This window comes from Pygocentrus nattereri, chromosome 28, assembly GCF_015220715.1.
Source record: "Pygocentrus nattereri isolate fPygNat1 chromosome 28, fPygNat1.pri, whole genome shotgun sequence".
Lineage (NCBI taxonomy): Eukaryota > Metazoa > Chordata > Actinopteri > Characiformes > Serrasalmidae > Pygocentrus > Pygocentrus nattereri.
Genome location: NC_051238.1, coordinates 10,192,334 through 10,214,991, shown reverse-complemented (window position 1 = coordinate 10,214,991; position 22,658 = coordinate 10,192,334). Strand labels below are relative to the sequence as shown.

Genomic DNA, 22,658 nt, shown 5'->3' with positions numbered 1-22,658 from the left:
TTAAGAGATTCAATAGAACATTTATTTCCCCCACATGAGAAAATACTGTTTGAGACAGGTTATTTGGCGAGTAGGTAAAATCTGCTGTTTATACAAGCTTAAAATTTCTCTCAGCTCCATACTATAAACAGGTACTAGAGCTCAAGTTTCTACAATAAATACAAGGCTCTGTGCTCCATGGTGCAAAAACAGGAACAGAAGGGATTTCTACTGTCTAACAGTTTGTGAACAATACATCCTCCCTACAGCATTTCATCTTAAAAGCTTAACGTAACTAAACCTTGAAGTCACAAAGCCCATCTCGATGTAAAACCCTATTCAATAGTTTATCTTAAATAAGATATCTGATTCAATTCTTCAACCAATATATAATTTAATTATCTCTATCTCTCTGCGGTCCATAAATAAATTACATTTCTGCGTATCAAAAATGATATATATTTAACCATAGACAACTGGCTGCCAATCATACATAAACTGTATGTATATACTTTACATACATACGAATGTAATCACACGAACTGACATCGATGACAAGCGGAATACACTTTGCAGCAAGTCAGTGAATTGATTTACTTCTTTTGTTGTTTTTTTACAAATATGTACAGAGAGATCAGATTTCTTCATACATCCAGGCGATTGAATTCACAATAAACAAGATTCAAATTAAATTACATATCATATGACCAAAAACACCCCCAAAAAAAGAAAAAAAAGAAAAACAAAACAAAATATTTGATATATACACGAGTGTCTTTACAATATACAAGAAGTGGTTTGTAAAACATTAAAAAGTAAAAAGCTATCATAAGAAAATGGCAGTGATTCATTCATACGTTTGTACATAGTAGCTGATTCACTGACTCACTCGTATTAACTGAATCATTGTCAGAAAACAGACACCCCACTACGTCTATCCGACAATGAGCCTTTGGATGTTCCGGACTCAAAACCACCAGATTTAAAGTGACACTAGTTTAAAAACCACACGCGCTCGCACTTTCATTCTTTAAAAGCATCCCCTTCACCCACCCCCAAAATCTAAAGGGGGTAAAAAAAAAAAAAGACCCCAAGCAACTATTTCATGGCTGCCAATCCTTGACACTGGAAAGAAATGAGGGTGACTCACAGATGTCTCCCTGTATCTGAGAAACTAGGGCTGCATCCCATGTGCTTCCCAGTGCAGACATGCAGAGCACTATTTGGGCATCACTGAGTGACTTTGCCCTCTAAATTGTAGCCTACGAGTCCACTAGAGGGAGTGGTTTGGGACGCAGCCACCTGTGTGAGTGGTATTTGAGTAGTAGTGATGAACACAAGTACTGAAATGTGCTGAGGCTGGGGAGGCTCTATAGGAAGTTGGAGCCGACGAAGCCGTGGTCTCCTCGTACTCGGCTGAGGTGGATCATGGCCCGGTCGTAAGCCAACTGCACGGACTTCCGGATACTGGTCTTCCGGCCTTCCATCAGACGCAGTTTGTCCACGGTGTCGTCCACGCCCAGCGGGAGCAGCTTCTCCCGAGGTAACCACTGCCTGCAGCAAGTATCAACAAGAGGATGATCACTCATGGAATTCATGGCTATTCAGGGGTCATCAAAATACTTCTTATGATACTACGGTAGAGCAGTAAGTCAATATCATGACAAGTTGTTTTTGTGAGCATATCCTGGAGTCTGATCTGTTTGTTTCCTTAAAAACACCACATAATTTGACATGTTTACGTTCTAAACTTCTATCTACAGTTATGTTTTTTTCTCATTTTTACACCTCTCCTTTCTTTCCCTGAAGAGATTTTATACAGATGGCTAATGTAACAACATAAAACCTAAGGCCTCAACATGTTTTATGCAAGCAACTACTGGTCTTTCCACATGAAACATCCTGACCCTGCTGAGGTTGCAAAAGGCTTAAAGTAGGCTTTAAGGGTCCATTAACAGTGAACGCTGTCTGTAGCGAAACGTTAGCAAGAACTCAATGTCAGCGGCCAAAACACTACATTTTGGCCAGCCTGTAGCAGAGCTTTTGAACAGCGTGCTATACCAATTGGCTCAGTGCAACAGCACCATCTGCTGGCCATTTTTTCCAGTCCTCATTCAAAGTGTATAACTTGAGCAGCAAGTACTGAATCATAAATATTTTTCATAACTTAACTGACTACAAGTTTCAAAGTGCAAATTCTTAATAGTGCATGTACAGAACTCTACATTTAAAACATATTTATCTTTTGGTATGGCTATGCTCTAATTCTACTTCTTTTCAGCTACACTTCTCTTACCAGGTGCGCTTGTTGTCGAAGAAGAGGATGAGGAAGAGTTTCTCGCCAGCCTCCTCCTGCCTCTGCTCTCCAAGCCGCAGCACATCCGTAGGGGGGACAGGGATAGGCACTCCATTATGCAGCAGACCCTCCTCTGGCATGTCTGGATCTATGATCTACCACAGAAGAAACTGATTTATAATCAGCAAAAATACCCCAAACATTATAGGTCTGTTGAAAAAGACGAATAAACCGAGATCTAGCAAATATGTTCAGCAGAAGTCCATGTATAAAGAAGAAATGATATAACATCATGAGGGTCTCTGAGCCAGCTAATCTTTCTGTCAGTGATAAGTGGGGATGGTAGGATGAGGATGTGACATGATATTATTGGTTAATAATACTTTTCATAGTGATGTAATCAAAAAATGAAGATGTTTTAAAGGCTTATAAAATCATTATCATTACAAATTCATGAAGGATTACAGGAAAACTATTCTTTTTTATGTTTTTAAGATGACATGAATCGTGCTTAATATGACCAGACACATGAACAAGTGAAAAAGGTGACATTTGATACTAACATACTAAGGGCTTGTTTCTTAGACATGGATTAAACCTAATCATGGACTAATTGGGGGTTTGCCATTAGAAATTCTGTTTATTCTAGGCCAATGTTTCTCAGCCCTGGTCCTGGAGGCCACTGCCCTGCATTTTTAACATTTTTTCCCTGTCCCCACACACCTGATCCAGCTACTCAGCTCATTAAAAACCCATTATCGAGTTAAAGTGGCTGTGCTAAAGCACTAAAATGTGCAGGGCACTGGGCCCCCAGAACCAGGGTTGGGAAACAGTGGCCTATTAGGCATAATCTAGGTCAGGGAATCTGGCCATAACACTATAAGCACTAGGATTAGTCCGTGCTCAGGGAAACTGGCACTGAATGTGCAGTATCTGTACTAACACTAATTATTTCGTATATTTTGTTGGAACACTTATCGGTTAAGTTTCATAATGATCCCAAACAATGCTGGTGTATTACTTTCTGAAACAGAACTGATCTTTCAGTGTCCTTATAGCAGTACTTGTGTAATAAAATGGAAGATCAGGAGACTGTAGAACAGACTTTTGTCTGTTTCAACTTTGTGGCCTTCCTCAAACTGCAATGGACATAAACACGGTAGACAAAGTTACTGCTGGACAGTGAAGTTAAAGTGTGACGAGGCATGCAGAGCTGTACAGTGTCGTCTCTCACCAGAGCAGGGTAGGACGGGTAGCCTCTACACTTGGCCCATACCAGATCCAGAGGCTCAAGTTCAGCATCACTCTCTATAGACAGCATATCCACTGAGAAAGAGAATACATCACACTTAAGAACACTACAAACATCTTTTTCTTTTTTCCTAATATGCATTCACTCATCAAAAGACCAATTTCATACATATTTATTATATTTTCTATCTTTCTCTGAAGTCCACTTACATCATTTATGAGGGTTAATGTCCCAAAAAGAAAAGTCATAATTCATTTTTACATGAATTTTTATGTCTTTATCCTTACAATTGTACAGGCTGTGTTTGTACTGTGCCTTTAAGACTGATTTATGTATGTACATACATACATACACACGACTTCTGGTTCTGACTGGCTGCCCTGTATTGGGTTTCATTCAAAAAGCAATTTGAAACACTCCTTATGACTTTGATGGGACTAAACTGGTAAATCTACATTTAGTGGGGCTAAACTGGCAAATATACGTAAATACTCTGGTTATTGTGACATCACAATATAAATAATTAAAAACAGGCTGTGTCCATATATTGACTATATTGAATGGAGAGTGAACAGAATGTATGGGCCCTTTAAGGTTTAATATCAGTAGTTATTTTGTCTTACCTGGACCAGTGTAGTCAGAATCTCCATTAACAGTCTCTAAAAATGGTACTTTGGACAAAGCAGGTTTTCCACGACTTTTTTTTGGTGGCAAGATGCTAAAAACATTTAAAATCTACTATTAATAGCTGTTTGCAATATATAACTAAAATCAAATGAAATATCAAGTGCTAAGTACGAGTAAGAAAGTCCCTTACATTTCCTTCTTGAGTATGGGTGAGGGACTGCTCTCAGAGTCTGAGCCACTATCTTTGTGCTTTTTGAAACCGTTTGTGAGGGCTGTGAACACAGAAAGGATGAATTCAGAGATGAGTACAGCTTAAAGACATAATAATGAATGTATAACCACAACTCCGTTTGACTTATAGCTCAAGATATTTACTAAATAACTGTGTGAAAGCCACATAGCATGATTTAGAAGCCTTTTAAGAAATAAGATGTGGTGTATTTATCTTTTTCGAGATGAAAATTATTTTTAGAGGACAAACAATAACAATTTAAATGCCAAACCATCTATAAACAATAACAAAAATAGTATTGTGGGTATTACTAACATATTATTAATAATGTTTTATTAACATATCAATCTACTATTAATTAATAGAACATTAAACCATCAATACTACTTCTACTTCTACTAATAATAAAAATGTCACTATAATAAGTAAACAAGTTACAAATTCAATTCAGTCTCTTGTTCAGTTGAGTGGCTCTAGGTTCTTATCTAAATCTAAATCTATACAGCACAAGCAGTGGCAGGGTTGCCACGCCTCCTGTTCGACAATGATGAGTGTACGTTTAACTGAATCTGTGCACTCATTTCAGTAGTATTCAACTTAGTCATTTCAAAACCTAGCAACTATAATGGAATCAGTTGTTACCCAAGTCTATAGAGCGGGGTGGGGTCTTCTCCCGTTCCCGCTCAGGGCTAGTGCTGCGGCTGCGGGCTCCCTGATGGGCTGGGGTGAGTAAGGGAGGGGGTGTTGATGGCTGAGATGTCTGAGCTGATGTCTCGATGTTTGTAGTTAGAGGCGTAGCAGAGGTGGTGACGGTGGGGGTGCTGCTGCAGCTGAGGGAAAGTGGAGGTGCTTTGCTCTCTCCTCCGTTCCCATTCTGCAGCTGATTGTCTCTTTCGCGCTGTAGCTTGGCTCCATTTTTCGCTTTTCTGAAGAGGACAGAGGTGCGGCGACCCACTCCTCCAGAGACGGGCCTGGTGGGGGACTGAGTGTCTGAAACACCATTCAGCAGCTTCCCCTCACTCGGGGATAAAACCGGGGGAGTGTCCTGCGCTCTGTTCTGAGACGCCACATCTGTCTCTGACTCTACATCCTGGCTCTCATTGTTCAGTATGAGGGCTTCAGGAGGGCAAGCCGAGGAGGTCTTTGGGTCAGCCGTCATTGGCCGGAGGGTGGGGGGATCCTGGGGAGTGTCCTCAGGAGGAGGGGATAAGGCCAGGCCCGAGGGCTCCAGGGTTGGAGGAGGTGTAGATTTACAATCATCTAAAAAAACACAAAAACAAGTTAACGTGTGGTGCCTGAATCATGAAATGATCACAGTGTAAAGGGCAGTTGGCATTTTAAAATGTGCAAAAAAAGTTTCATGTTTTACTGATGACAGCAACTTACTGCAGTAGCTTACTGCAATGTTGTTTTACTGCAATAAACAACATGTGTTCCTGCATTCTGTCCAAAAGACTATTAACGTCAACCTCAATTTACAGGATATATATACCTTTAAAAATCCTGTCAAAACAGCAGTTAGGCACAAGTTAAGTTTTCAGAAAATATTTTTGGGGACATTAGATAGAAGATTGGATTGTGAAAAACAGAAAATAACCAACTTCCAAGACTGAACTTTGGCTGTGTGGAAAATATCCCTGCAGATTTCTTTGTAAAACTAAATCCAAGTTTCCTGAAAAGAGGCTGATGTACTAAACACTAAAAAATACATATATTAGGTTGTTGAAGCTTCTGTGTAATTTTCTGTTAAACATGTATTTTCTGCTTTGTCTCCTGATGCTGAAAAATGAACACCTTAACTGAACTTAATGGCTGTTTTGACTGGAAATTAAAGATATGAAAGGTACTGTATCATATAATCTCACCTTTGTCGGAGAATGAAGACAGATTATTTTCAGTGTCCATCTCTTTGTCATCCTCATCCTCCTCTTCATCTTCATCTTCCTCCTTCACGTCTCCGTTGGAAAGGTGCGAGTTCCGGCGGTAGCGGACGTTGTTGATCTCTTTGCGTAGCAGCCTGATGCGGCGGGTTCGGGCCCCGCTGGAGCGCATGGACGTCACCACGTCCAGCTTATCCAGCAGTTCCTTTAGCTGATCCTCCGCTGACATGTGCAGCCTGTTCTCTGGGTCCAGCAACGTGTCCACTGTACAACACACACAAGTACACACATTCGCACACACAGACAGGCACACAGGTCAGTGAGTCAACAAATGAGCTAAGCCCTATGTAACTATCTATCAGAGACAAACAGATCTATTGAAAACAGAACTCAAACAAAACAAAAGTCACATACATTGAGCGCAGCTGAGTAATATGCAGGGGTGAACAATTATCTACCAGTGAATATTCTGACCAATACTGTGACTGCAATTTATATTGAGACTATTCTCTATATACGAAGGCTAAGGCCAGTTTTCTTGGCCAAGATGACCAGCATAGCCACTTTTTCTGCCTTAGTCCTTGAACCCTGAATATACTGCCAGTAAGTTGAGGTTGTACTGTCACACAGCACACAGGACTTGGGCTTTTACAATAATGAAATATTAGCTGACGATTAACTGTCAAATAAATTACTGAAATTAATCTTTGAATTGTCTTCTCATTCAATATTTGCAACAATTAAATACAAGCCTAAAGTGGCCAAATTGGCCGATTAGCCACCTTACTTGCTAGCCATGTTTACTGCGTAGCTACTCTTACCTAGTAGCTAACACTAGTTGTGCTGTCAAATCTATATTGGGGTGCACAGTCACACAAATGTCTACAGTCACCGAGAATTATATGTGGAGTTAAGCAAAGTTACATGTTTTTTATGAGAGTGAAAGTATAACACCCCCCAAAAGAACATGCTGCCAGCACATGAAGAATTAGCTCCATAGCCAACAAAAGGATAAACATTACTCAACACTGCCCAGTAAACATGTTAAGAGGACTAAGCTAGAGCTTTCATGTTTTCATAAGCCCCAGGATGTCTTAATTAATGTGTTTACTTCTGTCTTTTACTTGCATGTATTTGTTAAACTCAGCACATCTAATTCAGATTTTTTGCTGCAATCTAACAACTGTGTACGTCGCCTGCAGTCAGTTTAAATAATTGCCATCATCTCAAATTATGATTAGGTGATTATGTTTCACAGTGACAGGCTTAGCTTTGACCTCTGTTTGGTCCAACTCATCTATAGGCGATTGTAATTAGGTTAAATTTCTCTATTTAAACTTAAGATAACGCTGTTGAAAATGTAGGCTGTAATACAAAATGCAGCTCTAGCTCTTTCAAATTTCAGTTTGGACGTAAAAACGGCAAATCTTTCAGCCGCAGTAACATCTAAAATTACGTTTTTGGTGTCTAGTTTCTAACATGCAAACCTATATGTATAAGTGTATGTAATAAAGTATTAAAATGACAAGTTTTCAAATAGTGGTATATTCAAAGGCATAAAATTAGGCAATATTTTAAGGAAAGTGGAACTTAGACAGGTCTTGATTTTTCCTGATTTTTTAAATTCACACCCAGCGTGAGTGTTGCTCACAGTCACTCACCATCCTCCAGCGTGCTCCTGTAGTAGTCGTTCTTGTGCGGTGACTCTGCCAGATGCATGCCTGTATCTGGGTCCAGCCCAGTGTTCTGAGCTTGCCTGTGCGCGTGCCGCAGAATAGCGCCCCCAAGGTCCCGAAGACGCACTGCGGCCCGGTGGAATACTGTGTCTTTAGCGTTGTAGAGAAGGCAGTTGGAAATCATGAGGTTAAAATCCACCTCCAGGTCCGAGAGTGTGCGATATTTGTGTGACTCCAGCTTTGACCTCATGGTGGAGAAGTCCATTGGCTGAGAGATGAATTCCAAATAATCTGGTACCTAAGACAAAACCAGATGCCACTGGGTGACAAAGTAGCAGAGAAACAGAGAAAAGACGACAGCCATTCCTGCTGGAGTGCTGATTTAACTGTGAGTTTCAAATTATAATTAAGTGAAGATAACAATGAAAACAAATTATTAGCATCACAAAAGCTGCTCTGTTAGATTAGTTATGGTCCCCTGTGTTTAATTATTATAGTCTTTTGAAAATTTGATTCACTTAAGACAATAAAATTGAGTTATTAGTCTGTAGTTTCATTGGGATTATCAGTCAATGAATAACAATCTGAAACAAAATACATACATTTTACATTTCTTCATCATTCATTAATGAACAGAACTTATGAATAGAAGTGTATCGCAAACACGTGGACAGTGACCGTTTAATTAAATTAGTGTTCAGTCCAGCACGGTAGATTTTCAAACACATAAATATGATTGAGCATGAAATGCAGGACGTTAACTTTATATCCTACATCTACATACTAAACCTATATTGCAAGAACCATACAGGATATAGGTTTTTCGTTTTTGACATAATTTTAAAAGCCTGTTGCCCTTAACATTGTGTAAAATTCATGAAGAACAGACCAAAAAACTGCCTAAACTTGACCTGACAAATAGTCTGGTTCCATTGGCTTACATTAAAACTAAGGTAGATTTTTTCCTTCTCCTGTAAATTTATAATTTTGGAGATATGCGATATTCATTTTGGAGACAGCGATATTGTTTTTTTTTTTTCTTAATTTCAGGGGGCAGCAAGTAACTGTTTCTTATTGTCTCTTGAATTTGTTTTCTGGCGTGCAGAATGATGCTTGTGCACATGCCTCCTTATCAAAGCTCTAGCGTTGATTACAGATGTACCACTAGATGCACCACTACAGATTACATGATTTCTCCTCCAATACTGATTATAGCTACCTTGTGTACTTGATCCAATATGTTTTTCTTCAAAAACTACTCATCTTTAAAATGAGCTGTTTTTAATATACTACACTAACATCCGTAAGTCATGCTCACACTACTTCAACTCCCATAGGAAGAAATACACAGCAAACAACAGCACATCACAGTGTGAGCGACTGCTATTTCAGGCTTAACTTACAAAAAAGCTGGAACAAATACACTGTTTTCCCTCCTGAGGAAACTTTAAAGAAATGTTGATGAAAAAGAAAAAATGTTAAACAGGTCAAAAAGAATATCAAGAACACTTGACATATGTGTGTCAAAGGCTGGCATACAGAGCACCAGCGACCACAGAGGGCTTACCACAAGATGCAAACCACTGATAAGCTTCAAGAGCAGCAAGGTGAGATGACAACTTCCTTAAAGGTAAATTAAAAACGGTATAGTTCTGATACAAAGTCTTACAGAAAGACTAACTTGTCAACCTGTACCAGAGAGATGGAATTAAGAAACAAAATGAGCTGCTCCTGAGAAAAAAACACACTTCATCTGTGAAACAGTGACATGGGCAAGTGTGGCCGGAACTGACTCACTCATAGGGGTGGGCAACATGAAGATATTTACCATTATCATGATAAACGACATCACAAAATGCTTTTATGACGGCTTCCATTTAAAAGTATTGAACATGAATAAATGGAGAGCTATGTTTAAAAAGGCTTTGACTCCCATCTGGCTCAACCAAAGTAGAGTAAATTAAAGCACTTCAACCTGATCATGACCTTCACTTCAAATCAATTCAAATGCTGTAGTGCACAGCCAAAATTTCTGAGCGATATTGGCAAAAAATATCTTGATTATAACTTTCAGTCATATTATTATACACCAGAGAGCCTGTAACACTGTATCAGGATTGCCGTTTTTCAAAACAAGTTCATAGATATGTTTTGAGACTACACGATCCTGACTTGATCGGTTTTGTCCTCTAGCTCTTCACCAGTGAGACCTGAACCGTTAGCAGGACAGTTTTGGCTACTTCTGAATCTGAAATAATACATGAAATGACCTGTTCTTTAGGACTCATCTCATCATTTAATTAGGGATGTCCTGATTTATTCTCCACTCAGTTTTTAACATGTGCATAATGTGACATTCTGGAAGTTTTTATTAAGATTTTCGCTTCCTGTTTAATATGACCCAGTTTTATTGATCTCCTTGATCATGTGGCTGCCAGATATTTTTACTATGTGCATGGTTGTACAATTAGAAATGACATACTTTTTGTTTTTCTACAGAACATTTCTATAATAGTTGAGTTTTTAAGCTGTTCAGACTCACAAGAGAAAATTATGGCAGGAATGTAATTTATTTTTATTTTTTTACCTGCTCATGACAAATGGCACAAAACAGATCAGAACAGCTGCACGTTCACATTTTGTGTTAGGCAGCTATTTCAAACACGGGTACTGAAGATAATACAACTTTCATTTTCCACCAGGAGGTTTCAGACTGAAGACATTTAGATAACTTGGATAACTGCTATCTTTTGAAAACAAACCGTACTGCTGCAGGTTGTGGATGATGTCTTTTTATGGCTCACAACAAAAACAAATCAAAGCACTGGAGCTACACCAGGCTGATACCTGATCCATTAAAAGACGCCTGGACGTCCCTAAATTTATACCTCTAATACCTAGAAAATAAGACGTTTTTAGACATTTCACGGCCTTAAACTCTAATTTAAGACATTTTAAAAATCTGCGAGAACCTGTGTTTGGAGACAAGGACGCTGCTTGCACATTTGGTCTGTACCTCTTTGAGATCGACAGGCTGTGCAAAGATCTGTGCCGCATCTTTCTCCTGCAGCTGTTCCAGGGTGGAACGCTGCAGCATCAGAGCAGGAGTCAGCTGCAGCTCCATCACTGCCTGATGAATCTTCACCTACAGGGCACAGAGCACAAGGTCAGAGAGTCTAGTTTTGCTGTCTCTGAATTCAAGGCTGTTAAGAGTGTTTGTTTAAAGCACAGCAAGGGACAGTAAGCACATTATGTACATTTTTCACTAAACTCAAGAGACTCCCAGAAGTACTGTACTGTTAAGATACTCTCAGCTGAACTCCAGACATGTTCTGCCTAGCTAGATGACAGAGCACATGCCCTCTAATTCATCTGAAAATGAATCTGTCTGCTTCATTCTGAAACCGGCGGGTGCAGCAGTTTAAGAGATTGGTCAAACTGATACATGCTCTTCCATTTCACTCTTATCTTTTTTTTTGATGATATGCTTAAAACAATAATATAACTGACAATAACGTTAGGTCCTTATGAGTTGGTGACACTTAAAAACAATGATTATAAGGTGACAAGAATCAACAGCTACTGAGTCAGTTTATACCAAACTCCACCCAGTGAAAGGACTGTTGGTTGTACTCTAGTAAAGAGGGAAGGGCAGCACTATTCTTTCAATTGTGTACAAGTACAACAATGTTGCATGACCAGGCGTTTAAAACGGCTTCATGCCTCATATACATAGGAAAAGGTGTGGCCAGGTGACTGTCTGCAAATTCTGCCATGCAGAGAGACACTAGAATTATAGTAAGGAGGAAAAGATGCCCAAAAATGTATCAGTATCTCCAGTGACACTTGAGCAAATTTAGATTAGGGTCAAAAGCTACAAGCAGCATTTGATTCAGCTCCAAAGACAAACCTGTTTTCAGCATCTTTACCTGCTCTCTCTTTAGTTTCTCTCTCTTGCGGATGAGCTCAACCAGTAGCCGTGCTCGTTCTAGGTCGTGCCTCAACTTCTGCCAATATTTAAGCTCTTGTCTCACAGCGCTCACCTTTTCATCTGGTTCAGCCTGCACGCGCACACACACACACACACACACACACACACACACACACACACACACACACACACACACACACACAAAAGAAACCCAATTCAAAGACACACAAGACATCAAACCTGTATGATAGGAACATGATGTATGAAGTTCCTGGCAAGGTGAGTAAAGGTTACCAAACACAAATATTCTTATGTTAACTATTTGATTTAGAACAATCTCCACAGAGATTAGAACAATGATTTAGAAAAATCTCCCAAACTAACCAGTGCAAAAAGGGAGAACAATCAATCATGGAGGTACAGAGTGCTTGCAACAAAGACTGAGACACAAATGTCCAAAAACAAACCTGATCTGCACTCCTCTGGGCCTGCAGATGTGAGTGTAACCGGCGAATGAGAGGCACTCCATTGCGAGACTGACGCTTCAGTAACCAATAATTGTGCAACCTCTGCATAAAATAATTCTTTTTTTGAATTATAATTCCTTTAAAAACTTTGTTCAATCTGTGGGGAAAAAAAACAATAACAGACATTAGAGACAAAAATACATAAATAATACTGTTGACCAGAAGATTTTAATCCAGTGTCTTGAATGCTGGGTCCGCCTCTCCACTTTAAATCAGATTTCAGTAATAGGCAGTTCATGGTTTCACTTGGAAACCATTCATCAAAAAGATTTGTTGTGGAGCCCCTCAAGGTTCAGTCTTAGGACCTTTGCTTTTCTCTTTGTACATGCTACCTCTAGGTGATGTTATTAGGAAGCATAGTATAAATTTTCATAGCTATGCTGATGACACCCAGCTATACATTTCTATTCCTTCTGAAGATCAAGACAATGTAGACAGACTAACCAGCTGTGAGTCAGATATTTCTCAGTGGATGTCGCAAAAATGTTCTACAATTAAATCAATGAAAAACTGAAAAATAGTGATCAATGGTACAGAAACTCAGAGAAAAATTATTTATGAGAAACTTTAGCCTCTTAGTTCTTTAGCCTCATATATCAAATCTGAAGAAACCTGGGTGTGATCTTAGACTCTGAGCTCTGTTTTACCCCACATGTTTTACCACACAGTCACCAAAGTAGCTTTTTACCATTTGAGAAACGTTGCTAAAGTTCTCAGATCTCAGAGCGACGCAGAGAAACATGTTCATGCATTTGCCACAACCAGAGTTACAACCACTGTAAGGATCTTCTTATTGGTCTTCCTAAGAAAACTATACATCCCTTAAAACTCGTACAAAATGCAGCAGCATCCTAACAACAACAACAAAAAAAAGAGAGATCACATCACTTCTGTTTTGAAAGAACTTCACTGGCTGCCTGTATCAATTAAGGATAGATTTCAAGGTTCTGCTACGAGTCTTCAAAGCTCAAAACAACCTAGCACCTGCTTATATCACAGAGTGTCTGTCTGTTTATGTTCCGGCATGTAATCCAAGATCTGCAGATAGTGGCCTTCTAAAACTACCCTCTGTAAAATACAGAAAACATGGAGAGGCCTCTTTCAGTTATTATGCTTCTAAACTGTGGAACTCAATTCCACCTTTTATTAGACAGTCAAGCTCACTTTTAAGAAGCACCTAAAAACATCTCTCTTTAAATTAGCATTTTACTAAAACTGAATGTCACGTGGTTGTTGTTTAATATTGTTGTAATTTAATCTTTTATTTTCTTCTGATTCTAATTAAATACTAATTATCTCTTCTATAACTATGTTTTATAACCTGTCTGTAAAGCACTTTGAATTGCCAACAACATGAAAAGTGCTATATAAATAAAATTATTATTATTGCTATTATTATTATTGCAAAAATACTTATAGAATTTCTGAGATAATATAAATTTATCTGAGATAAATAAGAGATGAGAAATAAATCAGTGGTTCAAATCCAGGTTTAAGGATCCTGCCCAGCTCATTTTAATATTTTCTTCTAAGATTGCTAGTATTTCTACCCATATTTTTAATACAGTTGTTAACTGTTGCACTTTCATGTTCAAAATCTAAGGGTGCACAACTGGAATCGGATGATTTTTGCTCTAAACACGTATTCAGGCAATTTAATGTTTTTCTTCATGTGTACCTGCGACACAAAATGCATAAAGGTTGGCAGGTCTGCAATTTTATGATGTAAATAATGTGAAGCAGGTAAGTACATGTGCAGTGCATTTAAATTTTGCTGCGACGTCTATCCGAAAACGTTACAACATACTATTCCACAACTTAGCGTGTTAAACAGTTAATTGCCTCTTACTTTGATAAAGCACTTTTTCATTAATGTCACATAAATAGGGATAAAATTCTTATTCATAATTTCAAAATGCACATCTGGCTTTTTAAAAAGAGCAAATAATGTTATGCATAATGCAACTCTGGCTCACACTAGAGAAACACTGGAAATGTGCTAATGTGTTAATTTAGCCCAAACAACGTGAAAATTGTCCCCTGGTCAGTCTGGCTACACAGAAATCATGACAATATATAGAAATTCATTAAAAAATTCCCCCAGAAAATCTGTTTCTAGCAGGTTCATTACAGATACCAAATATTAGGGCCAACAAACTTTTAAAACGCAGCCCAAGTGTAGTTTTCTATTTTAGGTGCATCAGTGTTTAAGTAAGCTATACTTAGTTTTGATTTGACTGAGTTCTTTTTGAATACTCTTAAGGCCAACATTCAAAGCACAACATTACAGGTCTCTAAATCTCCAAATCCCAAAAAATTAGACAGTGTATCTTTAACAACTGTACAGTTTCCTTTTTCTTCCATTTTAACAAACTCTAAGTAGAAAATATTTTATATTGTTAGGAAAAAACAAGGGCAAACCCTGTCGTTGATGCAAACCACCACTACCTTTTCTTGGTGCCTATTTCCACAACCTAAATCATTAGTCCATGAGGTGCCCATTTACTCATAACAACAAAAGATTTCTTTTTTTGGAAGTTGTTAAAATGGGACAAAACGTCAACTGGAAACTGTGAGGATTTGGTGTCTTAATCTGAACACTTGAATAACTAAACAAATGCCATTATGAGTTTGATAATCCATATATTCAAATAACCTCCCCACGCAGAGCTTCCCTCGGGTTTGTTTCAGGCCTGTGGGAAACACTGACCACATCAATCTCAATATCATAATGATTCAGTCTACGGCATCTGAAAGCTGCTTGCTTCCTAAGAAAATTCATTAATACCAATTTTTAATCTCTCGAGTATGTGGTGTATATACACCAAACTCTATTACTCTCCAAGTTATTTAAGTGCTTTATTGTAGTTTAACAGAGGAATTTGACTATCAAATATATAGAGTTAATATACTAGGGGTAATATTTTAATAATAATAAGAAGTAATAAGAAGAACTAAGAGGAAGAACTAAGAAGAAGAAGAACTAAGAAGAAGAAGAAGAACTAAGAATAAGAAGAAGAACTAAGAAGAAGAAGAAGAAGAAGAACTAAGAAGAAGAACTAAGAAGAAGAAGAAGAACTAAGAAGAAGAAGAAGAACTAAGAAGAAGAATAACTAAGAAGAAGAAGAAGAACTAAGAAGAACTAAGAAGAAGAATAACTAAGAAGAAGAAGAAGAAGAAGAACTAAGAAGAACTAAGAAGAAGAAGAAGAAGAAGAAGAACTAAGAAGAACTAAGAAGAAGAAGAAGAACTAAGAAGAACTAAGAAGAAGAAGAAGAAGAAGAAGAACTAAGAAGAACTAAGAAGAAGAATAACTAAGAAGAAGAAGAAGAAGAAGAACTAAGAAGAACTAAGAAGAAGAAGAAGAAGAAGAAGAACTAAGAAGAACTAAGAAGAAGAAGAAGAACTAAGAAGAACTAAGAAGAAGAAGAAGAAGAAGAACTAAGAAGAACTAAGAAGAACTAAGAAGAAGAAGAAGAACTAAGAAGAACTAAGAAGAAGAAGAAGAAGAAGAACTAAGAAGAAGAAGAAGAAGAAGAACTAAGAAGAAGAAGAAGAAGAAGAAGAACTAAGAAGAAGAAGAAGAAGAAGAACTAAGAAGAAGAAGAAGAAGAAGAACTAAGAAGAAGAAGAAGAAGAAGAAGAAGAAGAAGAAGAAGAAGAAGAAGAAGAAGAAGAAGAAGAAGAAGAAGAAGAAGAAGAACTAAGAAGAAGAAGAAGAAGAACTAAGAAGAAGAAGAAGAAGAACTAAGAAGAAGAAGAAGAAGAAGAAGAAGAAGAAGAAGAAGAACTAAGAAGAAGAAGAAGAAGAAGAAGAAGAAGAAGAACTAAGAAGAAGAAGAAGAAGATGAACAACAACAATAATTATATTATCTTGAGTTGGAACTGAGAAAAAATTAAAACATGCAGGACAGCGGTTCTTCAGGACTACGTCTGGAAATCGCAGGACTACAGCGCAGATAGGGATCATCTGTGTGAAGGCACTGGTAATGTAGGCAGGTGGATACTGAGGTACTCACCTATGTGGAGGTATCTGTGGCACAGTGACCACTGGTGTTGCCACTTTTCTGGACGTTACATCTTGATTCTTCTTCCCTTTTCTCTTCACGTTGACGTCCTTCTTACTGCTCCTTCCTGACTTCAGCTGGGGTGTCTGAATGTACGCACTGCTCCCCCTGTTTGCCCGTCCACCCACCACCCTCCCCCCAGTCTCCTCATCATCTGAGCCCTCTTTGTCCGCTGGCGAGTGTGCCTCGCAGAACGCTGTCTTCTTCACAGAAAACGTCGTCCCATTCACAGTCGTTTCTCGCACCGGGTCAATTTTCATGAAGAGTCCTGCCCTCTGGGCACAGGTGACATGGAAGGCCGTGTAGCAGTTGGCATTGTGGCACTGGATGGACGCCCCATGGCCTTTCTGCTTGCACAGGTAGCATGTCAGCTTCCACCTAGCAGCAGGGATGTTGTCCACTCCCTCGACAGGCTCCAAAAAGACAGTATTTGCGAAACACACCTCAGGGATCCAGATAGCGCACACTACGTGAGCCCATCGGCCGTCGCTGGTCTGTTTGAATGCTCCACCCCTATTGGGGCACAGTACGCAGTCCACAGGGCGGGAGGGGGACTGAAGGCAACAGCGGCACAGCCACTGACCCTCTGGGATATAGGGGACCCCGTAGCACTCCTGGTGCACAGCCAGGTTGCACATGTCACAGAAGAGGATTACGTTGCTGTTAAGGCATTCGTCGTCTAAGCACACGCAGCAGAAAGCGTCCTCATCAATGGAGCTCTGATTGGGAGCCTGGCTCCTCGACTCCAGGAACGACTCCTTCTCCAGACGGTCCATCAGCAGCTCGAAGTTGTCTGCTGAAACAATTGGTTGGCCCTCGGACGTCCGCTTCTCATTCACCATCTCCAACCAGGCCTCGTCCTCCTCATCCATGTCGTACTCTGCCTCATTCTCCAGCTCCTCTGGAGACTTCTCCATGTAGCGGTAGTACGCTGTGGGTAGAGGAGAGGCCTCTGTGGGTGTAAAGGATTCAAGCACCCTGAAGGTGGGCTCGGGTAAGGGGCAGTGGTTACTGTGCCAGTTATGCTGCGAGTGAGACTGTCCATGTGAATTCGAGCAGTTGTTCTGTGAGGAAGTGTACGCATTCTTAGAGTCTTTCTTTTTGCTTTTACTGCTGGTGGACCTGCGGCTCGGGCTCGCCACGCTGGTCGCAGATGACTGCTCGCTGTTCTCTTTGTTGCTGTTGCACTCCGCGATGTCCTGTGCAGTCATCTCATCCTCTGTGATGATGGCCAAAGGGTCAAAGATGCTGATCCGGTGAAGCCGGCCATCCAGGTCCACCTCCACCATCTTCTGGGCCTGGGCGTAAGTCAAGGTCTCACGGGTTGGTGAAACTTTGAGCCTGTAGGGGGACGGGGAGCGGGGCTGTGCCAATGCCCGACCTCCACCACTTCGAGGGGTGGCATCACCTTTCCTGCCCCCCAAACCTGTGGACACACCCCCCCTCCGGCGTGGCTTTCTCATGGGCACCTTTACTGCGTAGCCACGCTGAGCCTGGACCTGCGCACAGAATATAAAAGCACAGGTAAAAAGACATTTGTATTACAGATACATGAACAATTTAGCCATTTCCTTTTCCATCTCCAGTTCTTAGTTCACCTGCTCTTCACCTGTTTACTCTGCTTCTGGGTCATGTCATTAGCTAATGATCCAGTCCTTTTTAAACTGAATCAGATGTGAACAAGAAAAAAATGAAGGTCAGTGTGAACTGGAAATTGTAAAGCATTTTCCTTTGGGTTTGTGATGTATTTCCAAGTGAATCGTGATGTCTAGGTCTTTGAGCATTGTAGTTTAATGATTGGTGGTGAAATATATTATAGGTTAGTATTAGTTTTTCCTGCCTGCTGGTGCACAGTGATGTAATAAAACTCAAGACATTTTTGAGGCGTGAACTTTACATTTCAATGAAATAATATGAGATAATGCAGGAAAACAAGAACAATTTAGCCTTTTGAATAGTATGGCAAGTTGAATATGGCACATAACACAAAGGGAAAAGGTCAACGCTGCCTTTAGGTTGACTTTAAACTATGCATTGCTGTTAGACTACAGGACCAGACATGAAAAACAGACTTTCAACACATTATTTGACTTATTAAATAATCATGAAGACCTTCACAAACTAAAGTGAAGCACAGGTGGGTTTACATGAGTCTATTCCAATGTAAACCTGCCATTCAGATTATCCTTCCATTGTAGCTTTTTATGTACTATTTATTCTCATTTGTTGAAACTCTGATTGTGGTCAGTAGTTAATGTCTAATGTCAGTGGAACTGCCCAGATAGTAGCAGTTTTGGACCAATCAGAAGAGACTCAGATGAAGGTAGCAACTTAAAAACACACAAACAACCCAGTCAGAACCATTCACAGTGGTGGTGGTGAGAGGAACCAGACATCAGAAGAGTTTAATGCCTCTAAAATCTCCTTCACAGAAAGTTATTACATGATCATCATCATCATCATTAACAACTTAGTCCAGATAGGGTTGCGGTAGCAGTTGAGAGAGCAGAGAATCCCAGATTGTTATTACATGATAAGGTTAGATATTTGCTGCTTTACGTCTGACACATTGTTAAAGTTTTGGTTTAAACGCATTTTCATTCATTTTTTTAATCCATGACCAGGGTCCTTCCTGTGTGGAGTTTGCGTGTGTGAGAGAGAGAGAGAGTGAATGTGTCTGTCTGTCTGCCCTGTGATGGACTGGCGACGTGTCCTGCCTTACGCCCAATGACCGCTGGGATAGGCTCCAGCACCCCCCCACCCACCCAGAAGGATAAGCGGTTTAGAAGATGTGTGTGTGTGTGTGTGTGTTTTAATCTATTCATGGCAGAGGGATACATGCAGGTTGTTATAAGGCAAAACAGTCCCAAGAAAAGAAACAAGAACTTGTTTTCAGATTGATCACTGCTTTACCATCATCATTACATACAAAACTCAGGACGACACGTGCAGCTTCACTGTTTCGGATGGATAAGAAACTGGCTATATTTGTGATGTAAATTTCATGACCCCTGGTTCCTATCACCACCACTATAAAGAGATCTGTCTCTGTCACATCAAACCCCTCTGAACGCCTGAGTTCACACTGAGAAATTTTCAAAAATGGGTGGAACAGCCCTTCAAGAAAATCTACAATAACTACACATGCAGGAAAAACCGGTCACAAATCAATCTGACACAAGGACACATAACAAATGCAGTGCATCAGTGAATGTGATCAATGAGTAAAGGATTTATGTGAATAATCTCAGGAAGCTCGCCAGTAAACACTGTTTTTATGGGGGGGGGCGGGACTTTGATGTTATGCACAAGGCCTCCGGCATTTCGCCTTTTCATCGCTTAACTCGCCACTGTTTTTCGTGTCTGACACGGGGTTACGGCAGCGGGGTGTTGTGGTATAAACTGCGATAAGAAATCCGATGTCCACGCCGAGAACCATGGAAGTTATTTAAAGTTGCTTGAACATTTCTCCCTCGGAGTGAGACGCCGCCGAACAGCTCGGGAAGTTTTTCTCTCTTCCCAGCGTAGCTGCACTTTATCAGCCAATCACCGCGCTCGGAACGCCGCTCGAGCCCCCTTTCAGCCAATGAGCGGCGAGCTGAGCGGATAAAGCGTTCGGTTACGCGTCCTCATTTCTAGAACGAAATGTCAGCCATGTTAACAGTCCTAGCCGAACTTCGGGCTGTAGTCATGGCAGCGGGGCTGTCGGCTCAAACTTGGAGCCGCTTTCCTGACACAATAACATGCAATGTCAGCGCACCGCACACACGGCTACGGCTGAATAAAGCCCTGCTGGGCCACAACGCCGCCGAAAATAAACTATCCCGAGCTTCTACTTAGCCGTGTCGCTAACTTTAGCTAGCTTGCTTAGCTAGCCTCCAATCCCGCACAACAAACTCGTCCCAGCAAACCTTCCACACAGGCTTAACGTTAGCTCTTCGCTAACCGTAGCGCTGTCGACACCGACTCGCTCACTTTATTTCGCAAGCGAGGACGATAAATGCTCGTACAAATGCCCTGGGTAAACGTTCAGTGCGCCCTCAACAAGTAAACAAAATGATTACCTTGGTTTAACACGGCAACTCTCCCGAAGCAAGGGTAGCCACTCTCGCTCGTCGGAGCCTCGCCAACTTAGCCAGCAGAGCAGAGGCGTTCTCCCCTCGAAAAGCCGGTCAAATTCGCCGATAAAAACAGCCTCCCCCCACCGGCCCCTCTCACTCTTTCATGGTGTCTTCCTACAAACGTCTTCACTGGAAGCCCGAGGCATTTCCCCGTCTGCGCTAACAGTTCGCAAGTTCAGGTCTGCGCCCGTAGTTCAGCGTTTAGCGTAGCTAGCTGGCTATTTTCAGCTACAAAATGAACCGACGTTGCCTGGCTAGATAGCAGCTAGCTGATACAGAGGCAGAGAACGGGGCTTTCAGTCAAGATAGCGAGAACACGCCCCTTCAGAGGAAAAGAAAAAGCAGGCCATCCACACAGCCGACTTTTACGCACAAATTCATGGACCACCACATTTATTTAACGCTTGATGGACAAGACATTTGTAACGGCTTTCTTCTGGCACGCACTGAGGCGCCCAGCCTTGCCAGTGTTGGTGGTAAAGGTGCAGGGATTTCGCTGCCCTTTCCCCACAACCCGCTAGCTCAACTAACTGCAACTATTGGTTGGCAACTGGCGAGCTGCAGTCAGAGATTTGGCCGGGTAGCACAGAGGCGCTGCATACCACGAGGTGGATTTCCAAGTTATGAGAAACATGAGTTTTTTATGATAAACAAACTCCAAACCCTCTAATTAAGGCAATCAATTAAAAAATGACCACATTTCTATACATAATGCACATGACTGGCAAACTGTTATACGGACTGTGGTATTGCTAGATGGCCCTTTTGAAAAAGAGCTGTAGTAACATTATAAGAAACTAAAGTTTTAGTGATGTATAATAAGCCTTCAAAAATAATAAAAAAGAAAATCCTCTGTAAAATATTGCTTCAGTACCATCCCATAGCAGAACCAGAAACTGTGATAAGTGTCTGATTTTAGCTTAAGATTTTTATGGGAACTCATGAAGTATTACTTTATTCTTTTTTTATTTTTTTTTATACAACCTTTAAGAGTTGGCTCTTCAAGGCAGTGGTTATATGCAGAACCAAGACAACCCAAAATAATACATTTAATCGTTCTGCATACAAAAAAGGGGTTAATTTAACCTTTTTTGATCATATATAAGTAAAACTTTTGCCAAGAATGTGCCTTGCAAAGCATCTGCATCACAAACAACATTCACAAATATATATTTCTTCCATCATACAGCCTCAACTAGCACCATTCACCATATTACTAAAATATGTTTACTTGCTCTGGCAGAATAACAGGCTACACAGAGCAGAATGGTTCAAAAGTAACTCTGCCCGTAATTATGTGTTGAAATTCACTGATTAAACATCGTTGTGTACTGAACACAGGTCAGTTCGGAAATAACAGAGAGGCCTCCACATTTCACACCACTGTGTCAGGTCCTAACGTCCCTCTCGTCCAGCAAGAGGCCATTTGGCCTGTGTAATCAGTCGGCTCATTTGCATTTGAACTGTTTTCCCTCTGGGCCTATGGCTGGTGAGTATCCTGCCCACCTTCCACAGATTTTAAAGGGAGCTAAGTTGCTCCTCAATTAGGTAAGTGTCTTCTGGGTGACTCCCTCACCCCCTTGTGAAGCTGTTTCACAGATGAGGGTGTAGATTCTCAAACAGTGCATTAAACAGGGTGTCTGTAAAAGTATTAACTGTGACTGAAATGACACTTTACAGACAGAAGGCCTTAAACTGTGTTTCTGTGTTAAATATATTTTGTTGTAGAAAATACAGTTCTTGTCCAAGGGAAATAAGTGGAGTTTGAAAACCTAAGTTCAAAAAAATGTTTCAGAAATGCAGAGAAAATGGGCCTCCTAACAACCACGCAAGACCTGGTAGACCACCAAATCTGTCCCCATCAGATAAACAGCACTTAGAGCTTTCATCTTTGAGAGAAAATCAATCTGCTTTAGATCTGACAGAATCCACAGTCCATCCTTCCACTGTGAGAAGGCAACTCAGAGCTATGGATCTGAAAGCATGTGTAGCTGTCACATGGCCTGAGCGTCTCCTACAGCTGTCAAAGTAGTTGCTTTACAACGGCGTCTCAGCAGAGTGATACAGTGT

The 22,658-nt window shown here is 40.4% G+C and overlaps 1 protein-coding gene across 1 annotated transcript; it reads right to left on the bottom strand.

Annotated features, from left to right (window-relative positions):
- On the bottom strand, positions 1-21,259 carry brpf3b (bromodomain and PHD finger containing, 3b). The gene is made up of 13 exons (XM_017716455.2): positions 20,532-21,259; positions 16,420-17,966; positions 12,341-12,497; positions 11,872-12,003; positions 10,959-11,087; positions 7,928-8,240; positions 6,252-6,530; positions 5,029-5,646; positions 4,345-4,426; positions 4,151-4,245; positions 3,510-3,601; positions 2,276-2,430; positions 1-1,533 (listed from the first exon to the last, which is right to left on the bottom strand). Exons 2-13 carry the CDS (start codon positions 17,928-17,930, stop codon positions 1,350-1,352), a joined length of 3,747 nt encoding a protein of 1,248 aa, XP_017571944.2. The 5' UTR covers positions 17,931-17,966; positions 20,532-21,259; the 3' UTR covers positions 1-1,349.
- Between the last annotated feature and the right edge of the window lie 1,399 nt (positions 21,260-22,658).

Excerpts from the sequence above, each read along its gene's own strand:
- brpf3b (XM_017716455.2), bottom strand. The coding sequence starts at position 17,930 with ATGAGAAAGCCACGCCGGAGGGGGGGTGTGTCCACAGGTTTGGGGGGC. Across the intron at positions 12,004-12,340 it reads CCCAGAGGAGTGCAGATCAG|GCTGAACCAGATGAAAAGGT; the intron begins GTTTGTTTTTGG and ends GTGCGCGTGCAG. Across the intron at positions 4,427-5,028 it reads ACCCCGCTCTATAGACTTGG|CCCTCACAAACGGTTTCAAA; the intron begins GTAACAACTGAT and ends CTGTGTTCACAG.